This window comes from Carettochelys insculpta, chromosome 20 (genome assembly GCF_033958435.1).
Source record: "Carettochelys insculpta isolate YL-2023 chromosome 20, ASM3395843v1, whole genome shotgun sequence".
NCBI lineage: Eukaryota > Metazoa > Chordata > Testudines > Carettochelyidae > Carettochelys > Carettochelys insculpta.
The window spans coordinates 15,206,708-15,220,753 of NC_134156.1; the positions used below are offsets into that span (position 1 = coordinate 15,206,708).

Sequence of the window (14,046 nt, forward strand, 5' to 3'; positions counted from 1 at the left end):
CACTCTCTGACTAGGCAGCCAGAGCAGGGCTGTGGGGGTGTTTTACAGGAGCCTGGGAGCAATCTTCCCGATACCCCCATCAGCAGAAGCCCTGCCTGCAGATCTTAGGCCTAGGTGCCCTGTGGTAGCACCCAGGAGGTGCCCCAGCCCCCCATGCCACTCTTCCAGTTGCTAAATGGGGTGCCCCCCGCTCTTGAGGGAAGCACGGGCAAGGAACGCCCCCTCCATGCATGTGCCCGGGGCTGCCCTAGGGGGAGAGAGCCCCCCACGTACTGCCCCACCGCTGCAAAGACACAATCCCAACCCACAGCGACAGGCCCAACCCTCCGAGCTTTCTCCTCCCGGAACCCGGAAAGAGGCGAGCGCCGCGGGCCCGCGATTGGCCGCCGCTGGCCCCGGCCGGGGATATCACGGGCCGCGCCGCGCGCTGCGCCGCGCTGCAGGATGGAGGACTCATGGGGATTCTCCGAGGCGCAGTTCCAGGCAGCTTGTGGGCAGCTAGACCAGCCCGCGCCGACGGCAGGGGGCGGCTGGCAGCTGCTGGTGGAGACGATGGGTATCAGTATCTACCGGCTGTACGAGGAGGTACCCGGCAGAGGGGTCCCGTGGGGGGCGACCCCTGTGCCTGCGGGCAAAGGGGCGGGGACTGCAGGCGCGAGGCGCCCCTTGGGCGTGGGGGGCAGGGGCACGCCCTGTGTGGCTGAGCCCTATTTGTGAGGTATCCCCGGGGGAGGGGCTGAGCCCCTCTGGGGGGGCTTTCACGAGCTGTGGGGGAGTGGGGCATACCTAGGCCTGGAGGAAGGGGCATGGCAAGTGGGGGGGAGGGGTGACTGGGGCAAAGGGGAAAAGTCCCTAGTGCTCATTTCCCCGTAAGCTGTGCACTGGCCCTGCTCAGAAGGGCAGATGCCGCCCAGCTGAGCAGCAGAGTGTCCACCCCGAGTGTTGTGTTTCTGCTGGGTGTGCACGTTGGTGCAATGCCTCAGTGCACATAACAAAGTATATCCTGCATGTGGAGGGAGGGAAAAGCTGTGTGTGGATGGAAAAGAATAGTGGAGACATTGCTCACAATGTATCTGGGAAGCTGGGTGTGCTCTGGACAGGAGGTCTGTCACCTGTATGTCTGGGGCAAGGTGACTTACGCTGTGTAGCGGGGAGCCTAATGCCATAAGGGAACGCGGGGAGGACCTTGCTCTGTGGGGGAGGGGCACATACTCTTTATCCAGGATTCCCTTTAATTTTTTGCACCCAGGGTGGAATATATTTTATTATCTTCACCACGATACTTGTGGATGTGCACCACCAACAGAAACATGCTGCTAGCTGTCGGTGCTCTGCTAATCAGTTGGGTGGAGCCAGAATCCTGGGTGGCTGTCCAAGCGCTCAGCTTACTGGGAATACTGTCCATATCTGTCTCACTCCCTTATAGATGGGGGGGGGGGGGGGAAATATTCACATTGTATAATGAACTGATTGAACTAATACCTAGTTCTACTATGCTGCATAGAGATGTACATCAGTGTCATCCCCATGTATGCACCAGCTGAAGAATCCCTGGTAGTGCTTCTTTCCTGTATGTGAGCACATAGCTATACCTACAGATGGTAAAAACTGACCATCTAGAGAGCAGCTACTCCCCAATAGCTTTATGGCAGGCAGGAATGACTGACCCCTCTATAACAGAAAGGATACTTGAGTCATCGTTAACTGACAATTTTTCATGTGGCACCTTTTTTTTGGGGGGGGGGGGGCGGGTGGGCAGGGGTGGTTGTGTTTATGGGAGTTCTCTGTGGCAGGGGCTTGTGTATTTATCTAGATAAATACAAAAAAGCATGGAGAAGATTTGCTGATTATTTAGGATGGCTGAGCTGCCCTGTTGTGCTGCACGTTTCTATCAGCTCTTTGGGCACTACTGGCTCAGTCTCCTGGGTCACAGAAAGCAGCTTTCAGGCTAATGCCATTAACTGCTGATGGGGAGAAAGCTGATGCTGTTGCAAACGCTGCCCTATCTCTCCAAACACTATTGAGTGAGCCTGTTGATTACTGAGCGCTTAAGGTTTAGTCAAGCTTGGAAACTCCTGATGCAGGGCTCTGCTTGGTGAAAGGGGACATCTAGCCTGAAGGAAGCAGTTTCCTGATTTCAGTAGGAAATACAGTACCCTCTGTTTTCTCTCTCTCCCTACCCCCCTCTGCTTTCCTTCAATGTAAATCTTAGTGGAGAGTGACAGTGGCTCCTTTGAGGAAGAAGGGCAGGGAAATTATATTTTCTGTTAATGGCAAAAGAGTCTTTACATGATAAATAATCCATGTCCTGACTTATTAAAACACTTGGGTATAAATATGGTTCCAAAATGTCTGTGTTTTTGTAACCTTATTTACTCTTCTCACAAACTTAACAGGTCAGTGCTTGTGGCACTGGAATTAAATACACAACAGACAGGTAGGCAGAAGCTTGATAATCTTGGTATCAAATTTTTAAAAGTCAGTTTCTTCTTGCTCTCTATGCAATCAGATTATCACAATATGTTAGTACTGCACAACAGTGGAAAAGAGAAATGAAGGTGATTAGCCTGTTGTTCAAAACCCAATAAAGTGGGGGGAAAAAACCAAATGCTATAAATAACCCAAAGTAAATGATAGATTATTAACAAGGATTTAGCTTTAAAATTATCATCACCATCATCAACAACCATGGGCTCAGCGCCTGTTGGTGTCTGATGCCTCCTTCACTATTTCCTTCCATCTTTCCCTGTCCCATGCGGAGTGGCTTAGTTTCTGCAGAGTAGTTCCGTACCAATCTACTGTGTCATCTACCCATTCTATGTGGGGGTCTGCCTTTCCTATTCAAACCATCCATTGTACTGAATACCAAGGTCTTGATTTTTCATTTGTTGTTCATTCTGCAAATATGCTTGAATAGCTGTAACTTGTGTTCTATAACCTTCTGCAGTAGAACAAACCAGCAGAAATGTAGCACTTCAAAGACTAACAATGGTTTATTCAGTGGTGAGCTTTCCTGGGACAGACCCACTTCTGTATTTTTCTATATAATTCGTCTTTTGTGACTTTCTGCATCCATCCTATTCTCAGGATCTTTCTGTAACAGCTCTCGAACACCAATATTCTTATCTTTAGTTGTCACCCATGTCTCACATCTGTACAACATGCTGCTCAATACACACATTTTCAAGATGCTCAGATTCATTCCTTAGCTAACCGTTTTGCTTTTCCAGATCTTATTCATTGCCTTAAGACTTGGTCTTGCTTTTGCTATTTTAGTAGCTCTTTCCTTCTTACAGTCTAGATTATACATTATGATGCTCCCCAGATATGTGAACTCTTCTATGTTCTGTAGTTCAATCCCATCTATATTGATCTTCCTTCCTATTTCTTTATCTCCAAATACCATTTTTTGTTGTTCCTAATCAGTCCGTACCCCTTCCGTTCCTCGTTTAGCACCTGTACAGCTTTTGCTAGCTTCCCCTTATCTTCCACAACAATATCATCTGCAAACCACAAAAAATTCAGATAAAGAGAGCTTTTAAATAAGATTTTTCTAGCATCAATGGCCTTTTAATTGCAACTTGTATTGTTCGGCATACTTTAAGAGTTATTGAAAATGCAGAATTAATCAAGCTGTCAGTTTCTAGATAGACAAATTCTCAAAACCACTTATCTGGAGCCGAGAGAGAGAAATTTAATTTAGGTGAATTAGAAAATATGAGTAATTGTCACTACTAATGTATCTAGAAGATTTAAAATAGATCAGGTTTGATTAGACGCAAACAGCTTGTGAAGAGTAGGTTTAGTTTAAGTGAATTGGAAGAATTAGAAAAATGGTCAGAAGCTATCAACAGTAATACAGAGAATGATCACTGACTAGCTACTGATATATACTTCTTCCAGAAGCTACTTAGTAGCTTGATTTCCATGAACTTCAGTGACAGTGAAGGCCCCTTTCCCCATTCCTTCCCTTTCTTGATGCCCATTGCTGTAAAATTTGGTATATTTTGTTATTAAACCTAGTTTTAAAACTGCATTAGTCTATGGTGTGGCAACCTGGTGGTCATATCACACGGGGGCAGTTGGAGGTTCCATAAGGCCTTCTTCCTAACCTACCTGTGCTGACTCACTGAGGTCTGGCATTAATTTTCTCTGCAAAAAGTGGATGTTTTTGCTTTGTAATCCCCACTTCATAAGTGGGCTCATGGCCTTTTAGGGAATCACTTTGGTCCCTGCTCCCAGGCATTTATTCATTTGGGAAAGAAAGGTATTCCGTCACCAATAGCACTAGATGAGGGGTCAGCAACCAAAATAAAAGCCATTTTTTCCAATTCAGTAAAAAGTCAATAACTCAAGAGCCGTAACGTGAATACGAGAAGGTCTTTAATAAATAATATATTTTTTGTAACGCCTATTTTAAGAACCATGCCTGCACAGTGATTTGTAATATGATACATGTTTACTTCAGGACATTCACAAACTTTTTACATATTTGATTCCCTCATACTTTACAATTGTGTTTGTGCCACAGTCTTCCTGACTTTGACTCCTGAACCTCCTCTCTTGCTAGAGGATGCTAGGGGGAGTTAGCCAACATTTTAAGATATGAATTGTTCATTTTTGGGCTTTTAGACATTCACTGTTTATCAAAAATAATCAGGAGGGTTTTTTAAACTTGACAACTATAGTGTCAGGAGCTGCAAAAGCCCTTACAGAGCTGCATGTGGCAGACCCCTGCATTAGACTAACTCAGCTCCCTGGGTGCAACTATGAAGGGTGCTTGGAGCCTTCCAAGCAATGAGATCTAGTAGCAGAGGAAATCTCTCTATCTGGCATATGCCTATTCTGAGCCAGGCTGAATCAATGGCAACTTCCCTCATTCGTTCTTAAGTCCTTTAGTCCTACTCCCTTTCCAACTCCCTAGGCTTTCTCTCTCATAAAGGTGGCAGCTGTTCCGCGTCGGCAGTACATATCTTTTGTTAGCCTGTCTCTAAGAGTGGCCCTTTCTGATGTGAAACTCCACTCGCCTTCTCCTCTGAACTTGACTGGAGGCTGCCAAGCGCAGTGCAGTGGAGAAGAAGTAGAGAAATCACTTAAGGAGACTTCCAGTGGCCAGCCTGTACCATAAGCTGATCTTGATCCCTCTGTAGTGTGCTGCTCACTAACAGAGCCATTATTCAGGCCTATTGTGGGAATGATGTGATTTAAGTGTTAGATTCCGCCTGAGGTTCTTTTCCATCACCTGAGCTGCAGGAAGAAGTGATGAGTGATCTGTGATAGTAAAGAGATGGTAGGTTTTTCAGCAGGGGGAAGCTGCTCGTGTTTTCTCCCACTGTAAATGGGATTGATCAATTTCTTGACCTTCCAGCAAGATGGATATAGAATCTCTCTGATTCCAGTGCAGCGTGGTAGAGCTTCTGGAATCTGCCTGTTGAATCTTATTGCCTGATCAGGGTCTAAGAAGCTGACCAGTTCCGTAGGTCACCACCAGCCTATGAACTGAGGATGATACTTGCTCCACGGGGACATTACTGATGCCCTTGGATTAACTTGTTTTGGAGGAATGGTGAGTGAAAGATGGTTGAGGGTTAGCTAAACAAAATGTTATGGTTAAGTTCAAATATAGTGTCCTTATCATTGGAACATCCTGCTCAGCTACATAGAAATATAAATGTTTGCCCTTAAATTCTGAAGGGCATCTCTAAGGAATAGTGAGATCAAAACATGGAAGTCTTGTAATTGCTTCTTAAGAGGCAAAAAAAAAAGTGAGCTCAGGAAACACCCTCTCCTGACTTGGGTGGATTAGATGCCCTGATTCTGGGGATGTTCTTTCCTAAAAGGAAAACATAAAGGAGAATGCTGGGTCAGCTAGGCCCTTGTGAAACAGGAGGGGTGTCTGGGGAAAGTCTGATTCATTCACATTACAAGAAATAGAATTGTCACTTCAGGGTAATCTGTTTTTCTCCTGTCATGGTGTGGTAACGTATCTCCCTATTTATAGTATAGGAGGGGTAACCTGGGGTACCGAAATGATATGCTTTCCGTGTACAGAATGCACACATTAAATAGCTACTGAGGTTTGTCAGGTACTTGAAAGAGGAATAAATATACAAATGTAATAAGCAATGTCTTTTGATGGACTGTGCGTAGGATTGCAGTGTGGAAAATATATACCAAGTAACTGGGTACTGTATAGTTACTGCTAATAAATTTGGTAATAAAATATTAGCTTATTTTGAGGAGGAATTTTAAACTTGTTTGTTTTTTTTTTTAACATACCTCTGCTTCTGAAAATGTCTTTCTGCTTTCTCCTCATGCTTTCCCTTCACCCTGACTTATAGCTACGAGTTGAACAAAGGGAAGAAGAGGCAGTGGGAAGCCCCAAAGAATTCTTTTGGTTTTTTTTTTTTTTAAAATAAAAATTCTTAAACATTAGAAAAATGCCATTTTCTATGTTTTATTTATATAGGTTCTTAGTATGAAAAATAGTCCACTTCTAATTGCTGTTAAAATCAATTGCAGTACATTGTTGCAATATTCTGCAGTATCTTATCTTACTGTGATAACTGTTGATGGATAATAGCTCTTAACCCTAACTCTTACTTAATGTCTCTTTTGTTTTCTGGTGGAGCCCAGACAAGCTAGTCCTTCATTCAATCTGTTATTTCTGTAGGCATGTGCTACTGCAAAAACATAAAGATCACCAGGCCTGTACTGACTTACTGCTGGAGAAATCATTTTGTGATTCTCATATGTTGATGGAAATCCTTGAATATGGGGTCTCTGGTATATCTTTGATTAGCAAATCTTGTACTTTGCCTTCAAGGGTCTGATCTAAATCAGCTTGATTTTTCTCCTGTACCCCAGTTCCCTGTCTGCAAAATGGGGAACTTGCATTATGTCCCTCTGCTAGGGCTGTTTATGAAGATGATACATTCATGTGTGAGAAATTTCAGTGAAGAACTTTCTACAGCCTGCATCATGGAGAAGATCAGACTACATCAATGTTGAGCAGCCTGCGCTCCACAGGCTGCAAGAGGCACATCGGAATTCTATCTGTGGCCCATGAAACATTTTGTTTACCGTTGCCGGATTCTGTTGGTTTCTATTTGTGCAGGTTTTCCCCTATGGGTATTACTAAAGTTATAAGCACAGAAACAAAGAACATGTGACATGAGGTATGTACTCGTTGCTCTGCGCCTGCTCCACCTCCAGTCGAAGCACTGCTATGGTTCAGTTGACACATGCCACAAATTCTAGGTGTGAAGTCCAATTAGCAGAATTGTATGTGACTGTCTTGGCTGCAATATTCTTGTGGCCTACTGAGGTAAAGTAGGGCCACTCATTTACTAGCAATGTTCCCACTATCTTTTTCTATCCATGTGCAGAATAAAGTTTGTGCCCTAAGGGGTATGTGGCTGGGCACCACCAGCAGAAACACATGCTGCTGCTGTGGATGTTCTGGTAATCAGTGGAGTGGCATTTGAATCTCTCTGGGTGGCCACCCAAGTGCACAGCTTACAAGGAACACCCGTCACTAGCTTAGGTTGCCCATTGCTGGATTACACCTTACTGGCCTCCTCTGACTTTAAAATGTATAAAGGAAAAATTTAAAAGCACTTGGCAATTCTTTCATAATCTTGCAACTCATATTGACATTGCTTGCAGATGTAGTGCTGATCCTCAAATATCATAGAACCTGAAATGTGAATAAGAAGGCTATTGAGGAAGATGACTAGGATTCTCCATGTTTATTCAAAAATTGATACATTCTGAGAAGATGGGTAGGAATAGGTAATGGGAACCGGAAGGTGCACATCAACAAAACATTAGCAGTCATCACCCAGATCTTTTGCCCTTGCAAATTCTCTCCTTTCTAGATTTTGTTGTAAGATTGTGACAGGTGCCTGAAACTGATCTGATGGAGTGAGTCTGTCCCACAAAAGCTCATGAGTGAATAAATCATTTTGTTAGTCTTTAAAGTGCTACATTTCTGCTGCTTTATTCTGCTCTGGTACCTCATCTCTTTTGGCTTACTGGCCTGGTAGGAAGTTGTCTCTCTGATCAGGAGCATCATGGCTCAAGTAGTTCTCTGACTCTCCTGGGAGATGCAACAACCGTTTGAATAGTTGAGGCTGGATGTGTATGCCAGGAGGGTTTGATTTATATCAATTATCCTTTGCAGGGGTGAGCAAAATGGGGGGCAGACCCCCTTGGGAGGGCATTACATGTTCATAAAGGTGGAGCGGAGCACATTCAGCTGATGAATCTCAGGCTTACCCATCTCCATTAAAAATGTTGAAATGTTGGGGACGGGGGGGGAGGGGAGCCTGCCAATTGCAGGGACAAAAAGTGAGGCTCAATGTAAGTTTGCTTACCCATGCTCTACTGGTCTATGTTCATGCAATGTGTAGTGTTTAACACCCCAATTTGACATCTACCAAATAAAACAATCTAATTATCTGAATGAATTTCCTATTTAAAAAAATCATAGTAATCGTCAGAAGCATGAAACTGAAATCTGTTGTCATTCTTGGGGAAAGTTTCACTGCAGGTTTGGCTCAAGTTCCCCAACCTCAAGTCAACCAGGTTAAATGCGCTTCTGCCTTCTGACATGTGGCAACCTACTGCTTTCACCTCTGCCAAATGCCACGTCTTGTTCTGTTAGTGTGTTTCTGTCACAGACATCCTTCTCAACGCTTAACCTCTTCTATTCCTCCTGTCTGTCTTCCGTCAGGAGGTACCAATCAAGGACTCTTCTAGATGGACAGTTCTTTGACCATTGTTGTACACGTCTGAGGACATGAACCTTGTTTGTTAAATTCTTGACTCCAGTCTGTTGGCCAGTCCTTTTGTAGCACTTCAGTGTTAGTGTCCCAAATGTTCTTAAAGCATCTGTCATGGAATTTAAGTTGTCAGTTGTGGTCTAGTCTTTAGCAAGTTTCAGAAGCATATAATAATGTGACTGTTACCCACTGTATAACTTTATCTTGGTTCTTGGGTGAAACTCACTTTTTTTTCCAGTTATTTGCCAATGTCAAAGCTCTACTTGTCTTGCCAGTTGTTGCTCCCATCTTTCTATGCTACTTGCCATCAGCACTGATTACTGAATAACTTTTTGTTTCCCAAGCAAATAAACTGTAAGGGATAAATGGGTTCAGTGAGAAACTTTTCTTCTGTCTGTCTTTAACTTGCTCTACTATGTAGTAGTTTGAGTTTTATGGGTGGTGACACCAGGATTATATTTTTCAGCAGGCTCAGTTTGTTGCTTGTCAAGAGACATTGAAACTGGAAAGGATCCAGAAAGAATAAAGATGACTTTTCCTGTGACAGAATAGTAATGAGCCATTATACAAGAGACAAAGGGAGTACAATTAGTGTTTCCTAGTCCATTAGCGAAATTAGGGAAATGTGAGTGATTTATCCTGCCTTGCATTATTTTGTAATGTAAATGTAGATAAACAGTTTAAATGGAAGAAAATCTTCAACCTCACATTGAATTTGACTGCGGATAATTACCTCTCAAAGCTGTATATTTGTAAATGTGTCCAAAGTAGAGCATACATAGAATCACAGAATTCTAGGTCTGGAAGGGACCTCAGGAGGTCATCTAGACCAGCCCCCTGCCTAAAGTAGGATCAACCCCATCTAAATGATCCCAGCCATGACTGTCAAGCTGGGACTTAAAAACCTCTAGGGATGGAGATTCCACCACCTCTCTCCACCTTCCTGGTGAAATAGTTTTTCCTAATATCCAACCTACACCTCTCCCTCTAACTTCAGGCCATTTCTCCTTGTTCTGTCATCTCTCACTATTGAGAACAGTCTTCTCTGCATCCTCTTTAGAGCCCCCTTTCAGAATGTCGGACTACTATCAAATCACCCCTTGGTCTTTTCTGCAAACTAAAGCCCAAATCTCTCAACCTCTCATAGGTTTTGTGCTCCAGCCCCTAATTTTTGTTGTCCTCCTCTGAACCCTCTCCAGTGCATCCACATCCTTTCTGTACTGGGGGGAGGAGGCAGAACTGGAGGCAATACTCCAGATGAGGCCTCACCAGAGTAGAGAGGAATAATAACCTCTCTAGATCTGCTGCAAATGCTTCTCCTAATGCACCCCAATATGCCAGTGTCCTCCTTGGCTACAAGGACACTCTTGACTCATCCACTGTAATCCCCAGGTCCTTTTTTGCTGCACTACTACTTAGCCACTCGGTCCCCAGTCTGTAACAGTGCTTGGGATTCTTCCGTCCTGAGTGCGGGACTGTGCACCTGTCCTTTTTTGAACCTCAAATTTCTTTTGGCCCAATCCTCCAATTTGTCTAGGTCACTCTGAACCCTATCCCTACCCTCCAATATATCTACCTGACCCCCTACCTTAGTGTCATAAGCAAATTTACTGAGGGTGTAATCCACCCCCTCATCCAGGTCAAGGTGTATCACATCCATTGACTTCCCCATGTCCACAGAGCCAATTACCTCACCATAGAAGCTAAGCAGGTTGGTTGGGCATGACTTGCCCTTGGTGAATCCATGTTGAGTACTCTTGATCACTTCCCCTTCTTCCAAGTGCTCCAAAATGGATTACTTGAGGATTCTCTTCATGATTTTTCCAGGAACTGAGGTGAGGCCGACTGGACTATAGTTCCCTGGATTGTCCTTTCCTTTCCTAAAGGTGGACACTACATTTGCCTTTTTCTGGTCATCTAGGACATCTCCTGATCTCCAAGTTTTCAAAGATAATAGCTGAAGGTTCTGCAATGATATCTGCCAATTCTCTCAGTACCCTTGGATACATTAAGTCCAGACATTGATTTTTGTGCATCTAGCTTTTCTAAATAGTGCTTAACCTGTTCTTTCTGCATGGAGGGCTGCCTGGCAGCCTGAAGCCCTCTGACAGAAGTGTCTCCACTGCACATCTGTCGACAGGACTGTGTCAGTGTTGTGGTTCAAATTTCCAAGGGATAACTTTGTCAAGGCAAATGCAGTGTTCTGTCAAGACTCTGTCAACAGGACACTTTTTGTGTAGATGCTCCCTGGGTTATATTAACAGAAGGCCCCCTTCTGTCAACAAAAACTTTCTAGAGTAGATACAGCCCACTTGTTTTGGTAACTTGTAAATTTAGCATGGTGGAGTCTATCTGTACTACTTGTGGAAATATAGTAGCTAATTGGAGGGGCATTTATTTAATAGTTAGGCTAAACGAAATAACTCATACTAATGACAGCTGTAAATCCTTAATGCATACACACTCTGCTGGTTCCATGTACTCCAGTAAGCTACAAGCCTCATCTGGGACCAGTTCCCATGGAGGGTTGGCACTCCCTCATAAATTAAACAGATGTTGGATGGCGGAGGAAGAGGAACAAGATAGCCCTGCAGTCTATATACTATCAAAACAAAAAAGCAGTAAAGTAGCACTTTAAAGACGAACAAAATAATTTAGGCGAGCTTTTGTGGGACAGACCCCCTTCAGACCATAGCCACACCAGAACAGGCTCAATATTTAAGGCACAGAGAACCAAAAATAGTAATCAAGGTGACAAATCAGAAAAAAAAGATCAAGGTGAGCAAATCAGAGTGGGGGGTTGTGGGTGGGAGTCAAGAATTAGGTTAGGCTTAATCTAAGCCTAAACCTAATCTAATTCTTGACTCCCCCTCACCCCTCTAATCTCCGAATTGCTCACCTTGAGAGATATATAATTTTCTCTGATTTGTCAACCTTGATAACTATTTTTGGTTTTTCTGTGACTTAAATATTGAGCCTGTTCTGGTGTGGCTATGGTCTGAAGGGGGGGGTCTGTCCCACAAAAGCTCGCCTAAATTATTTTGTTCGTCTTTAAAGTGCTACTTTACTGCTTTTTTTTTCCTTTTTGATAGGGTAACCAAGGGTGGACAGAGTCTTAGAGTGGTGTGTGCATTAGTGGTAGTGATTCTCTTTTCTGACAAAAGTTGATTCATGGTCATGCCCTCCCACTATCCTCTAATGTTGTTGAGTCTGATTGGATTTAGATACAGAATGTGTTCCATGGGTTCAGTAGCATTGATTACCATTGGTAGTGGTCTGCAGGGATCTAACACTATTAAAGTCCTCTGTTTTTAATTTCTTTTTTGAGTAACATAGGAACCAAACTGAGAGGTGGGGGGAGGGGAACTGCAGAAAAATGTACTATGCTGTCAGAATGTGTCAAATATTCGCTTCTTGCTGTGCATGTATAGCAGTTGTCAAATTCTTGACTAAATTACTCATGCTGCCATCTTCACTGGATTGGAGACTCAAAGGTTTTAGATTTGGTTATTTTGTTGTCTCTTGTCAATGGAAAGACAGGGTAAGGCTTAGGAATGCCTCTGCATCATTTATATTGATATTTAATAACGTAGGCAGTGCTGAATCATATCTCTTTCATGGCCTTTTGTGAACACCATGCAGCCTGTCACATGACAAATTATTGTAACATCCAAAAGTTGCATAATACTCTCCCAAGGGGTGAAGGATGGAGAGGAAGTTACTAGTAAAATTTAAAATTAGGGGGTGTTGGAATCCTTGTAAGGATAAGGAAAATATCCTTTGTCGTATCTGGCACCAATATCGTCATTTATTAAAATATTCTTATTAATAGCCAAACGAGGATATATAATTAGATGCAGTGCTTCTCTTGCAAAGCTAGCTGTTTGTACATACAGCAGGGTGAAAGATGCAGCTGGTTTTTAAGAGGGTAGCCTCTAAATTTTCACATTAATCTCATTACACCCCACTGGATATCGGGTCCCAATCCCCCAAACTCTTGCTCATGGGACTGACTTATGGGTGTCCATGATTCTGTTAAATACAATGGCACTGGTAACATTTTATAAAAACTATGCACATGTACAGTCCCAATTTTGCTAGAATACCTCTACATTTATTTCAGAATTGTATGCATGACTGAATAGTCTGAAATAACTGACAAGGTCTTCCATAAGGCCTTCCACAGAGGGTGCGGCTACACTAGCAAGTACATTTGAAATTAGGATCGGAAGACCAAATTCTTTTGACGGAAGCCATGGAGCATCGACACTGACACGGCTCTCTTTCTTTCAAAACTAACTTTGAAAGAACTCCCCCGTTCTTCTGAAGTTGGTCCTCCGCTCCCAGGATGGGAAGCGCCTTCTTTCGGAAGACCGTTTTGAAAGAGCACGTATAGACACTCCATAGACCGCTCTTTCGAAAGAGCAGGTCCTCCATGGCCACAATCAGCTGGCAGGTGGTGGTGCCACTCGCAGCACAAGTGGAGCTCTATGGCTGCAGCGTCTGGCCGCCTTTCAGTACGCAGGCTCCCAGAAGCCCTCAGGCAGGAAGCTGAGCATGCAAGCAGCAGGGAGCCCACGCTGCTGCCCAGCAATCCAACCAGGGCAATGCTCCAGCCTGCCTCTCGCCATGCTCGGCACCATGGCCAGCGCCCCTGACTCCCGCCCGCCCCCCCCCAGGGGCCAGCCAAGGACCGGGGGAGCCCCCTCCCAGGAGAGGAGCCAGCCCCCCAAAGTTTGGGCTCCCTCCTGGACAGAGACTGAGCTGCAGGACCTCCTCGCTTCATGGGAAGACAAGGAGGTCCTGCAGTAGATGGGTCCAGCACCAGAACACCTGGCCAAGGGCCTCACTGGCCAGGGTCACCCCACATACACCCCGGACCAGGTGAGGTCCAAGGTGAAGGAGCTCCAGCAGGCATACTGCTGGGCTTGGAAGTCAGGGGCAGTCGTGTCCCAAGAGCTTGACAGCCTCCTTGAGCCCAAGGAGGTGGGACCCTGGGCGTGTACGTGGACACTGCCAACCCCCTGACAGGGACCGAGGGCGAGGACCAGCCTGGACCACTGACCACTGTGCCCCCCAAGCATCCAGGACACCAGTGATGGACAAGGGCTTGAGCAAGGGGCCCTCATCATAGATGTCCCCTTGGGCCCATCCAGGCTGTCCCCCTCTGACCGTGCCTTGCCTCAGTTGCTGGAGGTACCCACAGGTAGGTACCATGCACACTGGTGGCTGTGGGGCCAGGGGTAGGGGGCGTGCAGTT

General features: G+C 44.8%; 1 protein-coding gene across 1 annotated transcript in view; it reads left to right on the top strand.

Annotated features, from left to right (window-relative positions):
- Positions 1-398: 398 nt before the first annotated feature.
- PCTP (phosphatidylcholine transfer protein) overlaps positions 399-14,046 on the top strand; it is a 29,544-nt gene continuing 15,896 nt past the window's right edge. Inside the window, exon 1 of the mRNA XM_075014363.1 lies at positions 399-585. Within this exon, the coding sequence (XP_074870464.1) occupies positions 445-585 (141 nt within the window). The 5' untranslated portion in view covers positions 399-444. The remainder of the gene's footprint in view (positions 586-14,046) is intronic.